General features: G+C 52.5%; 1 protein-coding gene across 11 annotated transcripts in view; it reads right to left on the reverse strand.

Annotated features, from left to right (window-relative positions):
* Window positions 1–26,273, reverse strand: part of SULF2 (sulfatase 2) — a 124,616-nt gene that overhangs the window by 16,217 nt on the left and 82,126 nt on the right. For all 11 annotated transcript variants that reach the window (XM_060397816.1, XM_042230246.2, XM_042230245.2 and 8 more), the window contains exons 4-11: window positions 25,172–25,323; window positions 17,201–17,370; window positions 12,347–12,497; window positions 10,823–10,998; window positions 8,613–8,741; window positions 5,597–5,653; window positions 4,977–5,106; window positions 2,992–3,184 (exon numbers count right to left, since the gene is read on the reverse strand). In XM_060397816.1, coding sequence (XP_060253799.1) covers window positions 2,992–3,184; window positions 4,977–5,106; window positions 5,597–5,653; window positions 8,613–8,741; window positions 10,823–10,998; window positions 12,347–12,497; window positions 17,201–17,370; window positions 25,172–25,323 — 1,158 coding nt within the window. The remainder of the gene's footprint in view (window positions 1–2,991; window positions 3,185–4,976; window positions 5,107–5,596; window positions 5,654–8,612; window positions 8,742–10,822; window positions 10,999–12,346; window positions 12,498–17,200; window positions 17,371–25,171; window positions 25,324–26,273) is intronic.

Below are 26,273 nucleotides of genomic sequence, written 5' to 3' on the forward strand. Positions count from 1 at the left end.
AAGATCATGGCATCCAGTCCTATCACTTCATGGGAAATAGATGGGGAAACAGTGGCTGACTTTATTTTCTTGGGCTCCAAAATCACCACAGATGGTGGCTGTAGCCATGAAATTAAAAGACACTGCTCCTTGGAAGGAAAGTTATGACAAACCTAGGCAGCATATTAAAAAGCAGAGACAATACTTTGCTGACAAAGGTCCGTCTAGTCTATGGTTTTCCAGTGGTCATGTATGGATGTAAGAGTTGGACCATAAAGAAGACAGGGTGCCACAGAATTGATGCTTTTGAACTGTGATGCTTTCGAACCGAGAGTCCCTTGGACTGCAAGGAGATCAAGCCAGTCCATCCTAAAGGAAATCAACTCTGAATATTGACTGGAAGCACTGATGCTGAAGCTGAAGTTCCAATACTTTGGCCACCTCTTGTGAAGAGCCGACTCGTTGGAAAAGAGCCTGATGCTGGGAAAGATTGAGGGCAGGAAGCGAGGGGGGTGACAGAGAATAAGATGGTTGGATGACATCACTGATACAGTGGACATGAATTTGAGCAGACTCCAGGAGATAGTGAAGGGCAGGGAAGCCTGGCGTGCTGCTGTCCATGGGGTCACAAACAGTCGGAGACGACTGAGTGACTGAGCAATACAGCGCAATACAGTCTCTGTCCTCTAAGCATTAATGGGGGGAAGCATAACTAAATCACAAGTCCTTGTATTATTTAAAGATTAGCCAGTGTGCCACGTGCTGAAGCAAGATCTTAACTGTGTAATTCAATCTGGAAACCAATCATTTTATTCAGCTGAAAAGAGATTAGCTTAGCAGTTACTAATCAGCTAGTGAGGAGTTATAATGGGGGACCATCAGTGGGGAAGTGCCGTTCGAGGCAGAAGCTGGGTCGTTATGGAGACAAACCAGCTCTCGTAACGAAGGTGTCTTCTGCAAAGACAGGAGAAGCCCTCTGAGCCCACCGCTGGATAGCCAGTCTCTAATTAGGCTACAGGGGAGTCTCACTCAGCCTGAAAAAGGATGGGGATCCTGACGCAGGCTACAACGCGGATAAACCCTGATGCCGGTGAAATAAGCCAGACAGGAAGGACAGATCCTGTGTGATCCTGCTTCTGTGAAGTACCTACAAGAGGAAAACTCAGAGAAAGCAGGGGGGTGGCTGCCAAGAGCGGGAGGAGGGGAGGTGGGGCATCAGTGTTTCTCGGGTGCCGAGCTTCAGTTCTGCCAGAGGAAGAGAGCTGGGGACGCACGGTGGTGATGGCCACCCAACACTGTCCGGGTCCTTAAAGCTACTGAACTTCACAGTCAGAAACGGTCACAGTGCTGAGCATCAGGTAATGCTGATGGGACCACAGCGAAAGAAGACAGAGAAACAGCTAAAGTCTCAGATCAGGCTTTGGCTCCCCTTGGGTTAGGGGGTTAGAGCAATGGTGGCCTGGGCAAGTGCCCAGCTCTGGGGGCGACACTCCAGCCAGGGGACCCATCTCGCTGGGACCATGTCCTGGCACCCGAGCCCACCAAACATCCTCCAAGCCCAGGCGCGCCCTCATTTGAACGTTTAGCAGGGGGCATGCTCTCCAGGGGAGGTGACCCTCAGAATGGGGCCGTGACCACCCGCTGGGAGGGTTCGGCCAGGTTGAGAGGACTTCCCTAGGCGCCTCCTCTGGTCGCTGGCTTCCTAACTTTCTGTCCTTTGGCCCCTGCTGTGGGGAGGTGTGAAGGCTAAGGCAACTTTTCCACTTGGGATGGGGGTGCTCTACCCTCTCCAAAGTACCGCTGACCTTGAACAAGGCTGGGGTCATCTGCATGTAACTCATAGTTAACCCCCCTCCCTCCAGTATCCATGGTTTCTCCACATCCATAGATTCAAACCACAGATGATGCAGAACTGTAGTATTTACTACTGAGGACCATCTGCGTGCAGGGGGACCGTCGTTGTTCAAGGGTCAACGGTGCAGCGGGTTCCTGTTACTCTAGGTGGTCTTGTTCCATAGCATCACCCTGACGCTGAACTAGCGAGTCGGGAACCAGTGCTCCTGGGGCAAACGTGGGGTGAGGTTCCTGCCAGCCTTGGGTCACAGCACACCTGTCAACCATCAATGTGGAACCGTGTTGCACACTGTGTCTCCATTTTGTGTAAAGACACCCGACTTCATGCGCGTGGTGATTCTCCGACACTGAACTCAAGGTAGCAGCCGGAAGCTCATCTCACCCACGTTTCCCTCTTTAAAGCACATCCCAGCCAGCTGGGGCTTGGGGACCCGACGCAAGATGTCAGTGCCACCTTGGGGCCACTTTAGATGGTGAAGTCACTGCAGAAAGATATGTGATGCCAGGGACAGGATGCCAAGCAGATGGTGGTGCTAGTGGTAAAGAACGCCCTTGCCAACGCAGGAAACGTAAGAGCTGTGGGTTCAGTCCGTGGGTCAGGAAGATGCCCTGGAGGAGGGCATGGCACCCCACTCCAGTATCCTCGCCTGGAGAACCCATGGACAGAGGAGCCTGGCGGGCTATACAGCCCATGGGGTCACAGAGTCGGACACGACTGCAGTGACTTAGCGCGCCTGCAGGCAGGTAGACAGGAGGCTGAAGGGCGTCGCCTTGGCTTGGCCTCGTCTGGAAGCCGGCACTGGGGGATTCAGCATCTTTTAGTGCTTTGCAGGCGAACCTGTCCAGTGCCTGCAGTCCAGCTGGAGGAATGCTATGGAAGCACAAATCTCATCCTGGCTCCTCTGCTCAAAGCCCTCCAGGGTCTTCTGGTCTCAGAAGGACCCCACCACGTGGCCCAGGGACAGACCCCTCTCCCCTCCCTTTCTCTTTATGCTCCTGCTCTTCTCAGCCCTCTACACGCTCATCTCCTCCTTTATGCTCCCTGTCCACCCCACCTGGGGCTGGGTGGATTGATGGTGCACAGCACGTGAGTTTGTTTGAATGAACAAGCAAGGCTGCTCAGGTGCGTTCCCTCCCCGTCCCTCCCGTCCCACTTACTCTTCTTGAAGAGCTTCTTCCGGTGTCCGGCCAGGGTGAGCTGGCTGTCCCCGCTGTCGCAGACGCAGCCCTCGCTGCCTGGCACATAGTACTTGGGCACCAGGTTGGAGAGGGCCCTGCCCCCGGGCCGCACAGGGCCCTTGCACTTGTGCAGCTTCAGCTTCCCCGACGCATCCTCCACGCACTGCCATTTCTGCAAGACACGCGTGGCCTCAGCCTCCCGGGCCTGCTCACCCGCCCCGCCGCTTCCCTGCTGCCTGCTCCCAGCCACCCCAGGCGCGTCCCTCCTTTGGCCCCGACTGGACACCGGCTGGTGCCTGGAATGAGCTGCTCTGTGATGGATGAATACCTGTCCGCTGTCGGGGGAGCAGAGAAATGGTACCCAGGGTGATGCGCTGTGGCTGAGCGGGAACCCAGCCACAGGGAAGCCCCGTAGGAGAAAAGCACTTGGGTTGGAGGGCGTGGCTGGTACACAGGGAAGGGCGCTTCCAGAAGGTGTAGCATGAGGCAGGCAGTGGCGGTGGGGTGGGGTGGGGGGAGTGGTCGGCAGGGTGTGACTGCATCTGCCAGAGGTGGGAGGTGGGTGTCTGGGCTGGGATCCTAGGGACCGTGGCAGAGGCCTCCCCAGCTGGCCTTGGCTCCTCCCACCCCATGTGCTCCTTTCTTTGGGTTAAGCAGTGCGCTTGGATAATTGGTTTCAAAGACAGATCAGGCAGCCCTCTCACCGTGTGGGACTGCCAGACCCCCAATCTGCAGGGAGAGGGTGGGGATGGGCCAGCAGGGGGATTTGACTACAGTCCCAGGGGGACAAAGGCCCCTCGTGGCCTCATTGATTCATTCCCTGAAGCTCAGAACTGAAATCTGAGCCCCTCTGGGGTCTGCCCAGATGGTCGGCTCTGGGAGGCCAGAGCTTTCTGTCCAGGGCTTTCTTCCTGTGCCTGGCAACAGAGGCAGCCTTGAATGCTGCTCCAGTATGACCCAAAGAGCTCCAGGGGCATGGGCTGGTTCCTGATGCCCTCCACGGCAGAGGGAGGGGCTGGGAGGGGGTCGTGAACAAATGCTGGATGGGGCAGGGGGATTGTGAGGACAGGTTGGTGCCAATTCTGAGTCCAGCGATAAGACAGAGCTGCCTGGATGCAACCTGTGACATGCAGCCAACTGGTGCCCCAGCCTTGGCAACCCATGGGTTTATTAAGGAGAAATAGAATGTGGAAGTCCCAGGTTTACTTCCTGTTACTGGTGAAATGGGCTTGCATCTCCAGGCCTGAGCCAGCATGGCTCAAAGTCCCAGCTCGCAGACCAAGGCAGGGAAGCACCTTCTGTTGGCGGCGCCTGGGCCTTTCCATGGCACCCCCACCTGCTCCCCCTGCTCATCTGCCCGCCTCTCTCCCCCTGAGCCTCGCCTCGGGCTGGCGTCTCTCTACAAATCTTCGTCCTCACTCCTCGTCCTCTCCAGAGCCCACATTGGCCTCCCAGGCCTCAGAAAATCGAGTTCAGACTCTCCCAAACCACCGTCACAGTTGCTGTTATCTCCAAATACTGTCTGGATTATATTTTCCTTAACATTTCTCTTGAAATCCGCTCGCATTTTTACAACCTAAACTTGTTTACGTCAGAAGGTAATTTCCTGTTGTTCCTATAAAAGCGGAAAGCCAGCCACAAAGATGATCTGGGAGAGTAAATACAATGGAAATAGTCATTTAACTTTATAAATACTGTGCAGAGGCCGGCTGCGTCTTTGTTAAAGAGGGATTGGGCAAGAGTCTCAGAGCAGCTAAAGACGCATGTGCACCCGGGGTGGGAGCTTTCCTCTGATGGGAGCAGGATTTTCTGAGCGTTGTCTGGCATCACCCTGGGTGTCGCACTTCATCAGGGGCACTGGCCTGCTGCTCTGAGAAGCAGGCCTGGGCCGCGGTTTTGGGGGGCCTCTGAGAAGGAAGGAGGGGCCCCGTCCCTGGCCCCAGGGCCGCGCCGAGCATCCTCACCTGCCCCAGCTGCTCGCACGCTGTCTGGTACTCGGCGCGCTGACACAGGTCTTTGACGCGCTGGTACTTGGGCAGGAAGTTCTCCTCCTGGGCATCCACCTTGTCGCCATCCCTCTTGTGCAGCAGTTTGCTGTGGGGCAGAGAGCAGAAGCGGAGCTGGTGGCCCAGCTCTGGGGGGGCACGTGGCCCCACTCAGCCCTGGTGCAGCGTCACCAGGGAGCACGTGTATCCAACCGGGCCGTGTCTTCCGACGGTTAAGAGACTTAGGAAGTGGGGATTTTATAAGACGCGTCCCAAGTTTCGTGAGTTGGCAAATAAACGAAAAAGCATGTACAACATTGTCCAGGCAGGACAAAGCGTGTCTGAAGGGTACAGGGGGCGTCCAGACGTAAGTTCCGTATCAACCACAGGGACAGCGAACGGCTTCCTGTGTCCAGGGGTCCGAGGACACAGGCTCCCAGCCCCTGGTGGAAGGTGGTGGAACAGCATCAACCTCCCTCCTGCCCTTGACATTTGTAGTATCGCAGGTGCAGGTGGGGCTGCTGGACGCTTCCTGGGAGGCACGGGTCGGGGTTGCCCAGTGTCGCCCTGGGGCGGCTCTTCCAGACCCTGGCACTCACCCTCTCTCCACCAGGAAGGAGTCCCGCCAGACCCTCAGCTTCTTTTTCAAGTGAAACCTGGGGGGAGAAAGCACATGTCCATCTTCTCATCAATGCAGGGGGCTCCCACGTCCCTCCATCCTTCCAGAAGCAGGGATGGCGCTCAGAGCCAGCCTTGATTCACAAGCAGTGCAAACCCCGGGGGCAGCCAGGGCAAGTGAGGGACACACACCCACACATGGACACATGCACACACACCCACACACGGACACACACACGACACACACCCACATGGACATACACACACCCATGGACACACCCACACCCACGGACACACACCCACACGGACACACACCCATACAGACACACGGACACACACCCGCATGGACACACACCCACACAAACACACACCCATATGGACACACACCCACATGGACATACACACATCCACAGACACACACCCAGACATGGACACACACCCACACGGACACACGCACACATGGACACACGCCCACACATGGACACACACCCGCACGGACACACCCACACCCACGGACACACACCCACATGGACACACACCCACATGGACATACACACACCCATACAGACACACGGACACACACCCACACGGACACACACACATACAGACACAGGGACACACACCCACACACCCATATAGACACATGGACACACACACACAGACACACCCACATGGACACACACCCATGGACACACACACGGACACACACCCACATGGACATACACACACCCACGGACACACCCACACCCATGGACACACACCCACACACGGACACACACCCACACACAGACACACACCCACATGACACACACCCATACAGACACATGGACACATGCACACACGGACACACACCCGCACGGACACACCCATATCCACGGACACACACCCACGTGGACACACACCCACATGGACATACACACACCCATGGACACACCCACACACACACACCCACACAGACACACGGACACACACCCATACAGACACACGGATACACACCCACACACCCATATAGACACACAGACACAGACACACCCACATGGACACACACCCACATGGAAACATACCCATGGACACACACATGAACACATACATGAACACACATGGACACACACAGACACACACACACCTCCCCGCCCACAGCAGAGCTGCACTTCCCTAGAGCCTTGGGTCTGAACATGGGGCAGAACGACCCAGGTCAGTCGCTCAGAGTCACGCGTAGTCACGTGTGTGCCCCTCCGTGACTCCCAGGAAGCCTGGCAGCTCCCTGGGCGCTGGAAGAGATCGCTCCCCTTTTACTTCAGCACCAGATGAAATGCTTCTCCTGACTTCAGGTTAATTACATTGTGTTTGGGGGGATGTTTTTCCCTTTGATCCTCTGTCATTGGATTTAAGTGTGCATTTTGTGGAGTTTCGCGCCATCGTTTCCACTTCCCAGACAGGGCCTCAGGCTGAGAGAGAACGCTTCCATTCTGCACTCGACTCCCCAGAGTCCTGGCTCCCAACACAGCACCCCCGCCCTCCCCAAACACGCCCATTTTGTACCCTTACAGCTCATAAAACCTCCTAGTCAGAGGGAGGAGGCTCAGCAGAGGCGGTTCCTTCTACAGGACACTCAGTCTTGGACAGACAGTGCCCACCTGGCCGGCCCCTCTGAGCAGCAGGAGGTACCAGCTGGAGGCTGCATCCATCAGTGTAGTGGGGCCCTTATCTCGGTGGGCAGTTACACTGACGGTCGCTAGATGCCGCTGCTGTCACGCCAGTGACTGCGTCCTCCGCCTTCCTGTTTGACCACACTCAGCTCACCTTCCCACCTAGTTTTTGCTCACCATCACTGTATAGTGGGAGAAGGAAATGGCAACCCACTCCAGGATTCTTGCTTAGAGAATCCCATGGACAGAGGAGCCTGGCGGGCTATAGTCCATGGGAGTGCAAAGAGTCGGACATGACTGAGCGACTAAAACAACACCGTATAGATAAAGCTATGGTTTTCCCAGTGGTCACATATAGATGTGAGAGTTGCACCGTAAAGAAAGCTGAGCACCAAAGAATTGATGCTTTTGCACCGTGGTGTTGGGGAAAACTCTTGAGAGTCCCTTGGACTGCAAGGAGATCCAACCAGTCCATCCTAAAGGAAATCAGTCCTGAATATTCATTGGAAGGACTGATGCTGAAGCTGAAGCTCCTATACTTTGGCCACCTGATGTGAAGAACTGATTCACTGGAAAAGACCATGATGCTGGGAAAGATTGAAGGTGGGAGGAGAAAGGGACGCCAGAGGATGAGATGGTTGGATGGCCTCACTGACTCAATGGACATGAGTCTGAGCAAGCTCTGGGAGTTGGTGATGGACAGGGAGGCCTGGCGTGCTGCAGTCCATGGGGTTGCAAAGAGTTGAACATGACTGAACAACACTGTTCTTTTGTTTGCCTCCAGGATACCCAGGAATATGTTCCCAATACTATCCGGCATTAGAGCCACAAATCATGGCGATTAAGAGTGTAGCCTCTAGCCTAGAGTCTGGATGCCTGGAGTGGGAGCCAGACCTGCGCCAAGAGAACTCTGACAAGTCACTTGACGGCTCTGGGATTCAATTTCCAAGCTGGGGTCATAATAATGCCTACCTCACTGGGTCACTGTGAAGATTAAAATGATAAAATCTGCTTCAAAGCACTCAGAACAAGGCTGGCATACAGTAAGTGCTTAATTAATGCCAGCTCCAATAGCTGTTATTTTTTTAGTTTCACCCAATTTGAGCTGTGGCGGGTCCTCAGCGGGTCACTGTGGCTATATTCTAGCTGGAAAGGTGGACTCTCAGAGAGGGAGCTTCCTTTCCTGCCCCCCGCCCCTCACCACGACAGGTAAGTGGTCAGGATGCAGGGCCCTAGAACCCCAGCTCTGAGTCTGGAGAAACCCCTGCCCCCCAGACCCACACAGCTAGGCCAGGAGCTCAGACAGTTTGGGGTGCTTGGCACCCCAGCACCCACCCCATCCCCTCACCGATTTGCCGGCCGCTCCGTGTCCAGTAGCTTGAGGATGGATTTCCCATCCATATCCGAGGGGATGTCCAGCCCAGCGATGTCCAGGATGGTGGGGGCCAGGTCGATGTTGAGGACGATGTGGGGATTCCTGAGGGAGGCGGGGCGAGAAGGACTCGGTCACCAGGGCAGTAGTGACCCAGCCTCCCCTGGGGCGGGCAGGCTGGAAAGCTGCCATCCATCATGTCCCTCTCCTGCACCCTGGCCCTCAAAGCTCCTCCCTGCAAGCTCGATTCAGCTGAAGCCCAGCGCTCACCTTCCCACCCTCTGCACAACCACGGGGGGCTGCAGTTCACAGGCCCACAGCTGGCTTCTGCTTGGCTCTTTCTTTTGCCAGGAAGGCTCTGCCTGCCCCAACTCCTGAATGGAGAACACTTTCTTTTGAGATGCACACCAAACCCTGGACCTTCCCCCGGACCCTTCTCTGAGCCTCTGATGTGAACACTGGCCCCCTCGCTGCTCCTGGAAGGCTGAGCACAGCCCGGCCTCTGGGCCTTCGCCCTGGGGTCCCCCTTTGCCTAAACATCCTTCCTCCGTGGCCCCGGTGAGCACTTGAACCACCTCTGGTTCTTCGCTCGACGATTACCAAAGAGGCGGATGACAGACTCAGTGGCCCCAGGATGCCCAGCTCCGGGGTTCACAGCCTGTGTGATCCCTTCCCCTTGAGGGTGGGCCCAGCCGACAGGACAGGCAAAGGGGGTGGGACGTCAGAGCAGGGGGACGTCACATGACCCACGCCTCTGTCCTGTTAGCCGTCCCTCCCTCGCTCCTTGCCACAAGTTCACCCCCAGAAAGGATGCCTGGTGAACACTCTGGGGGGCCGGCTGTGTGGGCTCAAGTCCTCCGTCTGCACCTGAACAACCCTGTGCGTGGAGAGACGGGTCCTTCCCCAGCTGAGCCTCTCTGGGTTTTGAGTCCTAAGAAGCAGATCACAGACTCTGAGGCTGACCAGTGTAATGACGGTTGCTGGATTACAGTTCAGCCCATCTCTTTCCGAAAGCAAGTAATCCTAATGATTTTAATGGTCATACATTCTTCTCAAATACAGAAAAACATTTACAAGTATCAGAAACCTGGTTTTGAGACAAATTCCAGCTCCTCTCTTCTGTGCTATGTAATCTCAGGCAATTTAACCCGAGCCTCCGTTTGCTTGTGTTTAAAACATAGATAACACTCACGTCTACCTTAGAGGCTTGTTATCATGCTTAACTCAGTTACCTGGATAGAAGGTGCTTAGACCAAAGCCTGAAGAATCACACTGTATCAACATGGCTATTATTATAATAGCTATGATTATAGGTGGGGACTCTGAGATCCAGACAGGGAGGGACCCACTGAGGTCGGCAGAGGACGAGAGATGAGGCTGGGCTATAGCTTGCGCTGCCGCCTCCTGGAAGCTCCACCAAACCTCCCGGGCGGGGCAGGAACATCTTGGTCCCAAGATGTTGCCCTTTCAGGAGGAATCCTGTAGCCGAGTCAGTGTCTGCGTGCGTTCAGGGCTCGGACGGAAGTCAGACCCAATAAGCGCCAGAGCAGTGACAACGTGCATTTCAAAAGACCCTTCGAGTTGGTCTCCGTAACATCCCGGCTGACTTGAGGAAGCTGCAGCTATGATTACTGGCCTTTCTACCCCTCCCTGCCCCAGACACGACATTTTTGCTGCCAGGACGTGTCATTTCAAAGGCTAACCCACAGGGATGGCTGGCAGAGGGCTCACGTGGCCCTCGGGAAGGATTGGGGGTAGGCTGGTTCCCTTAGCGCTGCCACTGAGCCAGCCCTGCTGACCTCAGCCCAGGGCCCCTCCCTGACAACCGCCAGGCCCACCACAAGTTAGAACAGACAGAAGTCGAGGTGGCATCTCCACGCGCTGGCAGGGCCACACAGTCCGGCTCCCTGACTCTCTGGCACAGTGCCCGCCACGAACAGTCTGTTTTCTCGGGTGCTAACAGTCCTGGCCTCCCCTTCCCCAACAGAGGGGAAGGCGACGATCAGAACCCACCCTGGGTGACATCACTGCCCCTTCACTCGGCACCCAGGCCCACCTGCCCAAATCCTGTGCTCCCAGGGGAGTGGCCGGGGGCTGCCCGCTGAGTTGCCTGATGCTTGCCCTTGTGGGTGCTAACGAGCCTGGAGGCCTCCCCGGAACTGCTGGGGGTGGGGTGAAACACTTACAGGGAGCCGGCCTCCACGTTGGGGCCCCTCACATAGAACGGGACCCTGATGTCGAACTCATAGGGCATCGATTTCCCTTTCACCAGTCCGAACTGGCCGATGTGGTAGCCGTGGTCGGCCGTGTATACGATGTAGGTGTTGTCCAGCTCGCCCGTCTCCACCAGCATGTTGTAAATCTGAAACGCAGGCAGGGCAGTGAGGATGTGGGGAGGGCCAGCGGGCAGTGGGCACCCAGCCTGCTCTCCCCTAAAGGGGCAGAGTGCTGGGGTCTCAGGACCTGTCCCTCCCCTGCTTCAGGTCTTCGCTCAACTGTCACCTCTCGGTGGGGCCGCTGGGACTGACCCAGGGGTCACTAGGGCCTCCTCACCTCCCGCCCCCCTTTGCTCGCCTTCTCAGCACTTATTTGTGGACTGTGTCTCTGTGCACTGGAATGTAGGTCCCATCTGGGTGGGCCTTCTGTCATTTTGTTCCCTGCTGGGGGCTGTGTGTGCTGGCGCTCAACAGATGCTGTGGGATGGATGGATGGATGGATGGATGGATGGATGACTGGCCCAAGGCAGGAGTCTGTGACCCACAGCAGAACTCTCTGTGATGCAGGTGATTTTAACACCTGTGGTATGAGCCACATGTGGCTATTCAGCACTTCAAATGTGGCCAGTGCAACTGAGGAACGAAATTTTACATTTTATTGGGAAGTGACAATGTTAGTTGCTCAGTGGTGTCTGATTCTTTGTGGCCCCATGGACTGTAGCTCATGGTAGGCTCCTCTGCCCATGGGATTCTCCAAGCAAGAATCCTGGAGTGGGTAGCCCTTCCCTTCTCCAGGGCATCTTCCTGACCCACAGATCGAACCCAGGGCTCCTGCACTGCTGGCAGGTTCCTTACTGTCTGAGCCACCAGGGAAGCCCTTACTGAACTTAAATAGTCATGGATAAATTTAAAAATACATATCCAGGCAATGGAATATTTTTCAGCAACAACAAAAAAATTAAGTACTTTCAAGTGACCCTTGAAATCATCGCACAAAGTGGAAGAAGCCAGATACAAAAGAGCCACATATTGTAGGGCTCCTTTTATAGGAAATGTCCAGAATAGGCGAATTCACAGAGACACAAAGTAGATGACGAACTGCCTAAGGTGGAGGGGTTGGGGGTGGTGGTTTGGGGTGATGGTTAAGGGCTGCAGGGTTTCTCTCTCGGGGTGACGAAACTGTTCTAAGGCCAACTGTGGCGATGATCGTACAACTCTGTGAATAAGTGAAAACCCACAGAAACGTATGCTTGAATCGAGTGAGCTGGGCGGTATTTGAACCGTGCGGTATTTGAACTGTGCGGTATTCTCCAGAAAGCTGTTAAAAAGCGTACGTGGCCACACGTGGTTGCTGTAGTGGACCAACCAGAGCTGGAACAGTTCCCCAAGGGCTGGGGTTCCATCTGGATCACTCAAAGCTGTTTCGGGGTGCCTCTCCCTTCTGCCCGGTTCCGGATGCTGGGGGCGGGGCGGGGCGGGAGGAGGGCAGCCTACCGTCTCCATGGAGTCGTCCACCGACAGGAGGGTCTGCAGGCGCTTCCGCTGCAGCATGTTGGTGAACTGCATATGGATGGGTTTCATGGGCCCCGTGTAACGCATGATCCAGTGCTTGTCGGGGTTGGGCGCGTAGTTGTAGCTTGGGGTGCTGGTGGGCAGACACGCATAGAGTCAGACCAGGCCGCGGGTTGGGGTGCTGGGCCCTACCCCCCAGCTCCCCACCCCGCCCCAATATGCCTGGGGAAGCAGCCGCTCTGTGCCAGGGCTGCAGCCCAGGCTGAAACCCTGCCCCTCTGGACGCCAGCATGTCGGGGGCTCTGCCCCCAGGTTAGGTCAGCATCTCTCTGTGGGTGGGGCATGCCCGTGGGAAGACTGGGGGGGACACAGCGACAGGGGACCTGGAGGCCCCCAGGAGGACTGTCCCTCCCGTCTCAGCCCTGCCAGCATGCCCAGCACATCAAGGCCAAAGTCTCAGCCTGTGCTGGGCTCTCTCCTCCCTCGGATTTGCCCACCTCCCTTTGTGCAGGAGGGGAGGAGTTCAAGTTGAGAACCACCCAGGGACACAGCACTGCATTCATTTTTCAGCTGCATTGGGGAGATGGCGAGCGCCAGTTATCGTGGCTAATTAAGGTGTGTCACCTGGAATTTCCTTTTGCAATAGATTTTTGTTGTTGTTGTTTTGTTTTTTTTTTTTTTTAAAGAAAATTGGTTAAAAGATTCAGTTGATAATAGTCAGGCAAAACTGTGAGAATGGCCTGAATGTGTGCATTTGGGACAGGCTGAGTCTACGACTTGTCACAATTATTCTTCCTGTGTGGTTTAATCTCCCATTTTAAAAAAGAGGAAACGGGGGTCAGAGGAGTTCCGGGACCTGCCCACGGTCTCACTGAGTGACTGGTGGAGCCACTGAGCTCTGAGACTTCTACTGTGGGGTCAGCTGTGATGCTCAATGATAAACGAATAAACACATGATAATCTGACCTCGGATGAGCACTGGCCATGTGCTGGGTGCACCCAGAAGGCTCTGCCTGTATCATCTCATTTAATATTCAGAACTGCCCTAGGCGCTGGGGCTACTTTTATTCACCCTGAGTGAGAAATGGAGACTCGCGGCCCAGTGAGGGGACGACCTTGCCAAAGGTAGAGCTGGGGGCTGAGCTCAGGAGTGGGAAACCCCACAAGGCAAGGGTGCCCCTCGTAAGGGGTCTGATGATACTGGAAGGCCAGGGGCCACTCGGATCTTACCACCCTCCCCTTCCCCAGGCAAAAGTGCAAACAGGGGCTAAGCTTCCTCTCCTTGAAGACAAAAGCTTTTCAAGAGGGCTATTAAGGGGGGAGGGCTGAGGGGGTCAGGGAGGGGATGAGGGTCCCAAATGTCCTCCCTTCCTCGGGACCTCAGCCCCCTCAACTTCAGAGAACTTTCCCCGGGGTGGAAGGAAAGACCCTGCAGCTCATGGGAGCCCATAGTTATGGAGATGGTTGCCATGTAGACAGAGTGGTCACAAGACTCCTGGACTTTGCGTTACTGGCTGGTCTCCTGCCGCTAAATCTGCCCTGGCTCATTCGATTGCCGCTTGCCGCGAGGAACGCGGCTCTGCCCCACCGGCCGGCTTAAGGCCTGACCCACATGCAGAACATTCCCAGGGGCAAGCCCACCTCCCGCACCAAGGGGGGCTGCGGGCAGCAGGAACAGCACAGAGAGACGCCCTCAGGGCTGGTTGGTGGTTTGGGGAAATTGTTCCCATGGCCCCAGGGGCCCGGATTCTGGATGCAATTCTGAGCAATTATCCTTGAATCTGTTAGATTCTAAGGGGCTGGTGTCTGCCCTGGAGAACAGTGAGGGGTGAGTCTGTCAAGAGTCTGCTTTCTGAAGCCCCTTCTCTGGAGACGGCTTTTGGAGCAGGATCTGGGGACATGCTTGGGGCCAGGCTCTCCATGCTCCCCTGGGACGGGGTCACATTTTCACGGGAACCCAGCCGACTGCTGAACAAAGAGGCGAAGCCCTCACCTCTGAAAGAATCCGAGGAATGTCTGCTTGTCCAGCCTGAAGGACAACATCCCCTCTTCTGCCGCCCCTTCCGGCCCCTCGCTCTGTGTCTGGAAGCCTGGCCCCACCCCCACCCCAAGAAGCGAGCCTGGGCCTGGCTCCCTTGGGTGATGGAAGGAGAGGCCCGTGACCCGGTCAGATGCCACACTCCGAGGAAGCTCTGGCTGCGTGTGTGTGTCTGTGTGTGTGCGCCTGTCTCTGTACCTGCATGCCTGTATGGTGGTGTATTTGCATGTTTTGTGTGTCTGTGTTTGCATCTGTGTTTATGTGCGTCTGTGTGTGTGTGTTTTTGTGTATCTGTGTGTGTGTATATGTGCTTAGATCTTTGTATCTGTGTGTTCGGGTGTCTGTTTCTGTGTATATTTGTGTATCTGTGTGTGTGTGTCTGTATACGGGCCTGTGTGTACATGTCTGTGTATCTGTGTAATCTGTGTGTCTTTGTGTATCTGTGTGTTCTGTGTATCTGTGTTTGTGTGCGCATTGGTGTATTTGTGTATGTGAATGTTTCAGTCGCTCAGTTGTGTCGGACTCTCTGCAAGTCTGTGGACTTTAGCCCACCAGGCTCCCCTGTCCATGGGATTCTCCAGGTAAGAATACTGCAGTGGGTTGCCATCCCCTTTTCCAGGGGATCTTCCCAACCCAGGGACGGAACCTGGTCTCCTGCATTGCAGGCAGATTCTTTACCATCTGAGCCACCAGGGAAGCCCAGTTTGTGTGTACATCTGTGTGTATCTATTTGTATATTTGTGTCTGTATCTGTGTGTGTGTTTGTGTGTGTCTGTGTGCGTCTCTGTATGTACGAAGCTGGGGAGGGTGGATGGGGCCCTGGGCAGGTGCAGTGGGACCGCATCGCAATGAGCAGCATTTGCCAGAACCCAAAGCCCAGCAGAGAATGTGACGCAGGCTTGAAGGGGTGAGAGTCTCTGACAGGGGCCTCGTGACGAAAAGATCTGGAACTCCGACCTGAGGGCTCTGGCCCCTCCTCTGCCCCCTGACTGTTGTAATTAAACATCCCAGCTGCAGAACTTTCTGGTCTGGAGGTTTGTTTTGAAAATGATTATACCCCAGAGATAAGAGAGCCTTCCAAACACACTCCTAATAAGGTGCGGGGGGCGCTCTGGGTAAGTAATAGTAGGCGGTGCTCATGTTCAAGATCTATAATTTTCATTTCAAAGGGAAAATAAATGAGCAGGCTATGTCAAGCAACCTCATCACGAAACTCCAGGGCTGCTGGTGGGGGGGCCAGCACCCCTTTTAGAGGAGACACTGCAGAAGCCAAGAGAACCTTCTCCCCACCCCATCCCGTTGGCAGCACCGAGCTGGCCTCATACTCCCTCTGCAGAGGCTGGGGGCGGCAGGCTGGCCTCCCAAGCGGGAGGAGCGCGTGGGTGGGGTCCCCAGGCCAGCTTTGCGGAGAGGCGGTGCTGCTGTCCTGGGATGTGGCTCTTCCTCACCTGTCCAACCCTGCTTCCCAAAGACCAGGGGGTCGGCGGACACGCTGCCTCACCCCCCAGGAGCCACTCTGGGTGCTGTCAGAAAGGAATCACAGCGAGCGGGGCGAGGAGGGCGATGCATTCTGGTTGTAAGGAAACTTAAACACCTGGAATATTCAGGCGGGCTCCAAACTGCCCTGCTCTTGTCACCCCAATGTCAGAGAGAAGGTTTGCTGAGCATCATGGCTGAGCAGGAGGTGGTTTGAGGCAGAGGAATGCAGAAGATTCCAGAAAGATTTTCTAGCCTGCTGGAAGAAGGAGGACTGGAGAGGTGGGCAGAGAGACGGCAGGCAGGAATGGGGGCCGGATGTGAATCTGAGCTCTGCCATTTACCAGCTGTGTAACCTTAGGGAACTTACCTCACCTCCCTGACAGGCAGCCTCCAAGACAGCCCTCAACGGCCCCCAATTCTACCGTGAGTAGCCCCCGCCCACTGGTCCGTGTGATGAGTAGAGTATGGTAGAGATGGTGTGTCCTTTTGAGATCAGGTTATAAAAGACTGCGTTGGCCCTAGGTCAGAGGCAGCCCTGTGTGTGAGCCCAGGCAAGCCTCAGGTGGTGGCACCCCAGCTGACATCTTGATTATATCCTCTGGAGACCCTGAGCCAGAACCAGACAGGTAGCCCCCAGATTCGTGACTCACAGATACTGTGAGATGCTACACACTGGTGTTCTAAGTGGTTCAATTTCAGGATAACTTGTCATGCAGCAATAGATAACTCATACATCAAGGGTCACTGGGAATATTCAGGGATTCAGTGCAGAAGATCCCCTGGAGAAGGAAATGGCGACCCACTCCAGTATTACTGCCTGGGAAATCCCATGGACAGACAGTCCAGGGGGTCCCAAGAGTCGTACACGACTTAGCAACTAAACCACCAGCACAGGGCTTAGAACAGAGTCTGCCATGGAGTCAATAGCTTATACAGGCTGTAGACATATTAGTAGCCTGATGAAGCTACAGACCCCTTCTCAAAAGAATGCTTAAAATGTGCAAAATGAAACACACAGGCTTGGAAGGAAACCTATGGCACAGGCGTACACACCCGAAAGGCAGTTCTAGGCACAGATCTCGGTGAGAGGATGTGGGCCCCACGTTAACCACTCCGGTCGCATGCTTTGGGTTGTTATTACTGGATCTGTATTCCAGTTCTCCAGAGATCAGCTGTGTGCTCCTGGGTTCTTTAAACCAGGAGGATTAGAGAGAAGAGGCAGCCTTGTCTCCATCATTACATCATTGTGACCGAGCCTGACCCTCCCGCCTTTGTGCTACCCAGTAGCTCTGGAGGGGAGGCAGTGCCCTGACACTTACATGTGCTGAGATGCATTAGGAAAGAGGCTGGAGTACTGGGGGGCTGAGTCCTCAGGACCGTGGGGGGCTGCGTGGCTGATGACCATGAGCACAGGCCTGTGCGGGTACATCTTCTTGGACGTGCGGAAGAAGCTCACGCTGTCGTTGGTGATCAGGTCCGTCAGGTAGTCCTGGGGGCCGGGGAGAGACAGGAGAAGGTGTGAGAAGCTGGGCATCTGTGCTGAACATGCAAAAGTGACCAAAACAGACAATCCTTGCCCTCCTGGAGCTGCTGGTCTAGGGGCAGACATGCAGTGAGTGATGAAGTGAAACAGGGAATCCAGACAGTAAGGAGGCAAGCAGAACAGGGAGTGTCAAATGATAACACCTCACAGCGGAGGAAAAACCCTGAGGAGGGGTTAGGGAGGATGGGAGAGGAATTGCAATTTGTCATTCATTCATGACAGGTATTAAAATAATAACACTACTGAGTGCTTACGGCGTGCCAGGAACTCTTTTGGGTTTACATGTATTAGCTTGTTAATTCTTACATAGTCCTAGAAAGTAGGTGTGATGATCAGCCCTGTTTTCCAGAACAGGAAAATGAAGTTAAGTGAATCGCCCAATGTCACACAGCTGATAAATGTTGGCAGTCGGGCCTCCTGAGTCTTGGTCCCTAAGCCTGAAGTCTTTTCAAGGCCCTAGGGACTGAAGCGACTTAGCAGCAGCAGCAGCAGCAGCAGCAGCAGCAGCAGCAGCAGCAGCAGCAGCAGCAGCAGGGATCCCATTGTGGAGGGTGCATACATGCTTGCAATGCTGAAGGGTCTGTCCTGGGGGCAGGAGCAGACGAACATATAACCAAAGAGTCAAGATAGTGATGAGGAGTGACAGAAGGAGGAAATAAGACAAGATGTGGCAAAAAGTAATTGGGAGCTGGGGCAATCAGGGAGGGCCTCTCTGAGGAGGTGACACTCGAGCTGAGACCTGAGCGGCAAGAGGGAACTGGGCGTGGGAAGAGCTCCATCATTGGAGTTCACTCTCAGCTGCTTGCTGGAATCCTTAGGGGAGCTTTACTGATGTCTGGGCCTTCTGGTTTAGCTGCTCTGTGGTTCAGCCTGGGCACTGGACTTTAATCTCCCCAGGGGACTCCAATGTGCAGCCAGGAGTGAGAATCACCGATCTGGAGGAAGTGTTTCAGGCAGAGGGGACAGCAAATGCAAGGGCTCTGAGGCAGGAACAAGCGTGGCTTGTGTTCAAGGAATAGAAAGAGGATGAACAGTCAGCAGGGACAAGCAAATCCTGCCACAAACACAGGCATGCAGTAGCGGCTCCAGAACAGTGAGAGCCACTTAGATAAGCAGGCAGGAGGATGGAGGAGTGGGAACGTTATGGACAGGAAATGAGGGCTTTAAAAGCTCAGCAAAGAAGTTGAGATTTAAGTTCTTCCTGAACTTGGTAAATCCTTAGCTGCTGATTTCCTTGGAAGGGAATGAATTCTTAAACATTTACCCTCTGCTTCCTAGGAAGCAGCTCTGTCCAAAATGATAACTTTCAAAAAGAGACATTATTTTACAGGAAAAAAAGGTGAAGAAATGGCTATAGTTTCTACTCTTCTCCCATTGTACCCTGTACGAAATGCATACATACTCCCTGGGTTCCTACACCTCTAGAGGCACACAGCTCCAGGGACGCTCGTGCACTACGTCTCTGTGTATAGGATGGTCACTGCACCACAGTGACCAGCAGTGGGGTGATGACTAATGACCCTGGGCCGCTTTCATACTGTGCAGTGCTGGGCAGACACGAAAAGGGAAGGAGGTCTATAGTGACCGAGGTGGACCATCGTCCCAGATATACTCTTAAGGGAAAGAGCAAACTACAGAGTCAAACTTCAGAAAAGTTTATTTATTTATATTTTTTTGTGGGAGGAGTAGGGCGGAGAGGAGAAACCAAACCCCTACCTTCATATGCTTCTGAGCATTTAGAGAAAAATTCAGAAGGACAGATCCCTAAGTGCTAATTGGGGAGCAAGATAAGGGGAGAGAGGGGAGAAAGTCACTCGTTACTTCATGCATTTTCCCTTGAAACATTTTGGGGAGTAAAAAAGGGTCTTATAAAGGGGGCCCTGTAGAACATTACATAAAAATAATTTCCTTCTATATGATATAAATTAACAAGCTGCTGCTATAGCTGCATTTCAAAAATGGGTCTAATACCAGTCCCTTCAGATGGTGACTTCACACAAACTTGACAAGCGAATATTGCATTTAGCCACGAGCCTGGTACCAGGGGAACCCACAAGGGACACTGGCTCTTATCGTTATCAGACCTTTGTTCCACTGACCTTCATAGCAACTTTGTGAAGTGGACACCATGCCCATTTCACAGATAGGAAAACCAAGGCCACCAAACTAATAAGCAATTCATTCAGAGTTAGAACCCAGGCCTTTGTGTTTTTTGGTCTGGTCCATCTTTTGTCCCCCGACAAACAAAAATATTACTGGGAGGAGTAGATGGTGGTTTACATCAGGTCTTAACAAACGTTTTCTGTAAAAGGCCAGATGATAAATATTTGAGGCTTCATAGGCCAGAAGTCTCAGTTACAATCACTCATCACTGCCATTACAGCTGAAAAGCAGCAACGGCAGAAATGAATGGGCATGTCTAGGCTGCAGTAAAACTCTATCCACGCACACTAAAATCTGAATTTCATATAATATTCATGGGTCATGAAAATCGCTGTTCTTTTTATTTTTTCCAGCTAAGTAGACACGGAAAAACCATTCTAAGCTCAGGGTTGTAGCAAAACAGTTGGCAGGCTGGGCTTGACCCAAGAACTCTAGTTTTAAGAATGGATTTTGAAGCCTGATGGCCTGGGTTTGAATCCTGAAAGTGAAAATGTTAGTTACTCAGTCGTGTCTGACTCTTTGAGACCCATGGACCACAAGAATCAAATTCTCCAGTGGGTAGCTATTTCTTTCTTCAGGATATCTGCCCACCCCAGGGACTGAACTGGGTCTCTGCATCGCAGGCAGATTCTTTACTGTCTAAACCACCAGGGAGCATTCCCCTTCCAGCTGTGTGGCTTGGTTTCTTCACCTCTCTGGGCCTCAGTTTTCTCATCTAGTGATTAGGAAAATTAACAGCAAATCGCTCACAGGGTCTGGTGAGAAATGCATGGGTTAATTCATATACAATGATTCCAGCGGTATCTGGTGTGTGATACCCTCTAAAGGAGGGTTAGCCATTATTCCTCAGGAATCAAGCATTTTCCTTGTGAAAATTGAAACATTACAAACAAAGCTGAAGTTCCCTTTGATAAGCTCTCATCTCCACTTCCAACCTTGGCCTCTTTAGTCTCCTTCTGAGAAAGAAGTATCTTTCCTGATGTGTTCTTACGTATGTTACAGTCGCTTTATGCATCTTTTTACATGAATCCTATCATACTGCGCACTTCCATTCATCCAAGAAACACAGCAGTGGACAAGACGAACACTCCTGCCTTCATGAGCCTTGTGTTCAAATAGGAGGACAGTTAACAGATGAATCCGTGATATACACAAGTGTGGCACACCCATGGTGATGGGGGGTGGGGTCGGGGTGGGGAGATGCCCAGTACACAGGGTGGTCTAGGAAGGTGACATCGGACTAGGGACCCGGAAGAGTCCTGCAGCTTGCTTTTCCACCAGTCCTTACATCCTAAGCTTCTCTGATGGCTTTAGACACCAACCCCTCTCAGTCATTTCGTCATTTCCCGCATTAGTGGGCTTTCTTGGTTGATTTCCTTCAATGACACATTTGCAGCCAACAGCTGGGCTAAGCGCCTCTGCATAGGAGGGAGGCTTCTCTGGAACAGAGAGAAAGTGCAAATGGTGGCTGCACTCAAGTTCACGGCAACCACCGTTTCTGCAGAGCCTCCCACCACCTGGACCCTCCCCTCTCCCCACCTGGTCACTCCTGTCTCCCTTCCGCTACCTGTTCTGCATTCTCCTGCCCTCTTTGACCATTCGGCTTGCTTTATACATCATTCTTTTCTCATCAACGCTGCCTCTCTCTTTCCGCTCTGCTATGAGGACCCCTTTTGGTGGCATCTGCCCGCCTTCGGGATCAGGGATTAGGGCAGAGTCCTCAGAGGGCCTTCTGAGGGGCACTTGGGAAGGACTGCTGGTTTCTTCCTTCCCTGGGCCTCTGCCAGGGCGCCCAGGGTTAGCCTTGGCAACGATGCTCCGACCTCCCAGAGTCATGGGTCCTCGCTCCCCAGCTCTGCTGTGGCTGGAAACTCCGTGCTCGCTCCTGTTCCCTCCTGGTGCTCCTGCCACCCACTGCTACCCTTGTGAGCCAAACCCTGGACCTGAGCCAGCTCTGACCCCCGAGGGCCCCCCATCCCTCTCTGTTTCCAGGTCTCCGGTAACTGGGGTCCCAGGAACTCTCCCACCTTTGTCAGGGGGTTGCCTCTCATTCTCAGGCTGAGATGCGTGGATGGCAGGAGACGGGTGAGAGAGCAGCCAAGGGGGTGGGGTCCCCTGGATAACTTCATTATTGGGCTGTGCTGAGACCAGGGCGGACATGGCGAGGAATGTTAACAAGGAGGGAGTGGACTTTTCTGGGTATTTGAAGAATCTGCCTGCACTGAGGCTGGGAGGAGAGAAAAGGTGTGTTCAGCCCTGTGAGACTATGCTTTATTTCCAAGGAGTCCAGCAGACTGGCTAAACACCCCCAACCAGGACTTTAGGATGAATTTGCTCTGGGGAGGTCATGGAGACAGGCCTACTACGTGCAGAGTGAGACACGGGGTCTGGAGAGGCACTGCCCAGGTGATGCCATGTGTGGTTTCTGCCACTCAGGGCCTGGTCAGGCTTGCACACATGGGTGGTGATTACCTGTCAAAGCTGGGAGGGCTCCCCAAATGTGCTGGTATCTCCAGAAGGGAAGTGGGATAGAGTGTATTTTGGCTGCTGAGATGGCAGGAATATTTGCTAGTCACCAGATGATTTTTTTTTTTAATGATAAGTTTGGATGAACCATCAGTATTAGTCTCTTCTCCTTCCTGTCATCATCACCACCATCATCATTATTTAAGCCAGAGATCAGGAAGCTACAGCCCACTGGCTAAGTCAGGCCTCTTGCCTGTTTTTTTTTAAATAAAGTTTTATTGAAACACAGCCAGGTTTATCTGTTTATGTATCATCTACAGCTGCTTTTGGACTGCAAGGGTGGACTTGAGCAGTTGCAATGGAGACTATAGCTTGTAAAGTCTTAAGTATTTAGTATTTGGCCCTTTGCAGAGGAAGTTTTGTGTCTTGATCTGAACTAATATATTCTGGCGTTTACTATGTGCAGTGGTCTTCTCTATTACTCTACACGTATTATTAACTCCTGTGAGCTTCAAAAGCCTTTGTGGAAAAAAAAACAACCATGAAATACCACTATACACTTCTGACTGGAACGGTGTATGAGGGAGCCTTCTGGGGGTTGGCACTGTTCTATAATTTGACCTCGGTGGCAGTTACACAGATGCACACGTGTGAAAATTTCCTGAGCTGTCCACCTAGGATCCATGTACCTTACCTGATCGCAGTTCAACAAACCAGAACTGGCAAAAGTATGGCCTAGGAATGACCTAGGGGTTTCTCTGGTGGCTCAGATGGGAAAGAATCTGCCTGCAATGCAGGAGACACGGGTTTAATCCCTGGGTTGGGAAGATCCCCTGGAGAAGGAAATGGCAACCCACTCTAGTATTCTTGCCAGGAGAATCCCATGGACAGAGGAGCCTGGCAGGCTATAGTCCATGGGGTTGCAAAGAGTCAGACACGACTGAGCGCCTAACACAGATACATATGGGGAAGGAGTAGGTTAAGCTATAGAATACGATACGATGGAGGAGCGACACTCATGAGTAAGAACATGGGTGGATTTCAGCAAAGTATTAAGCAAAAGAAGCTGGATACAGAACTAATCTACAACGCTGGAAGTCTGAGCGACAGAAGTCCTTGTAGGAGGGGTGGCTGATGGAAGGAGTTACACGAGGGGGCCTTCTGGGGCTGGTAGCATCATCGCTGCTTGACCTACGTGAATGCTGGTTACGTGCATCCATTCAGTTCGTGAAAAGTCATTAAACTGTATGTTCTCTGTGCACGCTTTCTATAACAAATTTCTGCCTTGGCAAAATGTTGTAAAATAAGGCTCTCATATCACCTGGTGCCTGTTAGAATGGTGAGCATCAGAAAGACAAGACATGACAAGTGTCGGTGGGGATGTGGAGGAAAGGGAAGCTCTGTGGACTGCTGGTGGAATGTAAATTGATGCAGCTACTACAGAAGACAGCAAGGAGGTTCCTCAAAAAGTTAAAAATAGAACTGCTCTATGATCTGGGGATTCCACTTCGGGGTGTTTATCCAAAGGAAGTGAAAACCGGATCTTGAAGGGATATCTGCGCTCTCCTGTGTATAGCAGCATTAGTCCCAGCAGCCTGGGTATGCAAACAACCTGAGTGTCCTCAATGATGAGTGGATAGAGACGATGTGGTGTGTACACACACACACACACACACACACAGAGGAATATTATTCCATCACGAGAAAGAAGGAAATCCTGGCTATCTGCAACAACATGGAAATTATGCTAAGTGACTGAAGTCAATCAGAGCAAGACAAATATTGTGCGATATTACAAAATATACATGGAGTCCGAAAGAGGTGAACTCATAAAAACAGAAAGTCGAATGGGTTCTCCCAGGGGCTGAGGGATGGGAGAACTGGGGAGATGCTGTTTAAGGGGGCACACTTACAGCTAGTGAATGAGGAGGTTCTGGAGATCTCATGCATAGCACAGTGATGATGGGCAACAGTACTGGATTATAATGAATTTGAGCAAAACCTGGGAGATAGTGGAGGACAGAGGAGCCTGGTGTGCTATAGTCCATGGGCCACAAAGAGTCGGACACGAACAACAACTGTACTATAGCAACAATTGTATTATAGACACTAGACTTGCCAAGAGACTAGGTCTTAATTATTTCCCCCCCCAAAAGGAAAAGATACTTCTGCAACATGATAAAGCTTTAGCTGACATGACCGCGCACACTGCATTACATGAGTGCACTGAACCAACATGTTGTACATGTTAAATTCACACAGTGTTATATGTCAAATATATTTCAGTTGAAAAAACCCAACCCTCTAATATTGCCATTTGCAACCACACAGATGGACCTTACTTACTTAGTGAAGTAAGTCAGAGGAAGACAAATATTCATATTATATGATACTATTTTATGTGGAATCTAAAAAGTAATACAAATGAATCTATATTAGAAGACAGAAAAAGACCCACAGACATAGAAAACAAACCTATAGTTATCAAAGGGGAAAGGATGGGGGGGGGGAAGGATAAATTAGGAGCATGGGATTAATAAACACGCCACATAAAATAGGTAAGCAACAGAAATTTACTGTATGCCACAGGGAATTATAGTCAATACTTTGAAATGACATATAATGAAAAATAATCTGGAAAACGTAACTGCATCACTTTGCTGTATCATTGAAACTAATTGCAATATTGTAAATCAACTACCCCTCTTGTTGTTCAGTCGCTAAGTTGTGTCCAACTCTGTGCAACCCTCTGGACTTAGCCCACCAGGCTCCTCTGTCCATGGGATTTCCCAGACAAGAATACCGGTGTGGGCTGCCATTTCCTTCTCCAGGGGATCTTTCCAATCCAGGGATTGAACCTGCATCTCCTGCTTGGCAGGAGCCATCTGGGAAGTCTTAAATCAACTATACTTTGATTTACAAAAAATGAAAAATAAAACAGCACTCTTAGGAACAGAGACTATTATTTGAGAAATGAAGGAACTGAAGCAGAGGTTGTCAGCAAGCTGTCGAAGTCTCATGTTTAAGCATCACGATCTGAACCCAGGCAGTTGGGCCTCCGTGTCCCGATCCCCAGGGCTGAGCCCCACTGCCGCCCCAGCCAGGAAGGGGGACTCACCTTGGAGTAGTCAAAGCCGTGTTTCTCCTTCACTCCATTCCGACACAGCGTGTAGTTATAAAAGCGGGAGTTTTTGAGGAGGCCGACCCATTCCTTCCAGCCTGGCGGCACGTAGGAGCCGTTGTATTCATTAAGGTACTTCCCGAAGAAAGCTGGAGGGGAGAGGCACCAGGAAGCCACGTGAGGTTGCAGAGAGCAAAAGCCTTCTCCTGCCACCACTCAACAGAAATTTCCAAACCATGCCAGGCCAGGACATGGAGACAGCACTGCCCCCTGAACCACGGAGCCCCTCGCCAGCAAGTGCAGTCCGAGACCCCGTTCTCCAATGTTCTCGCATGCAGAAAGTAAAATACACAGGACTGCAGAGAAAATCAACTGTTTTGGAAAATCAGTTATCAAAGTATTAGAGTTTGCCATAGAGTAATGGGTCCTTAAAAACAAAATGAAGATGCTAAATGCAAGGCCTTGTAAAAAGTGATCATTTCAAAGTAGTGATGAGTGAGAACAGTTTTGTAAAAATATCTCTTTATTCGGCTGCACTGGGTCTTAGCTGTAGCACGTGGAATCTTTAGTTGCAGCATGTGAGATCTAGTTCCCCGACCAGGGATTGAACCGTGTGGAGTCTCAGCCACTGCACTACCAGGGAAGTCCTGAGGGAGAATATTTTACTTTGCAATATCTACAGCAACTGCAATGGAATACTGAAATATCGGTGATTTCTACAGATGACAAGTTATGGATTCTGCCGACATGCCACAGTTAGAGGCCTACATCCCTAATTGAAGCAAATGTCGAGTGTCAGTGAAAACAAGAGTCTAGATTTTTACCACTCAGGTTTACGGATCCCCTTGGATTTTATCTACGACTCAGTGACTAGAAGGGCTAACAATAAAAAAAAAAATGGACCAAGGCCAGTCGTTGGTGGGGACGTGGAGCATCTGGAGTTCTCACACACTGCCGGCGGATGTGCAGAGCGATCCCGGCACAGAAAGAAAACTGTTTGCTAGTATCTGTTAAACTTGATCATAGTCATAGCTTCTGCCCCAGCCATTTGAATCCTGGGTGTTCATTCAGCAGAAACGCATTCATATGTTCACCCAAA

This window comes from Ovis aries, chromosome 13 (assembly GCF_016772045.2).
Source record: "Ovis aries strain OAR_USU_Benz2616 breed Rambouillet chromosome 13, ARS-UI_Ramb_v3.0, whole genome shotgun sequence".
Taxonomy (NCBI): Eukaryota; Metazoa; Chordata; class Mammalia; order Artiodactyla; family Bovidae; genus Ovis; species Ovis aries.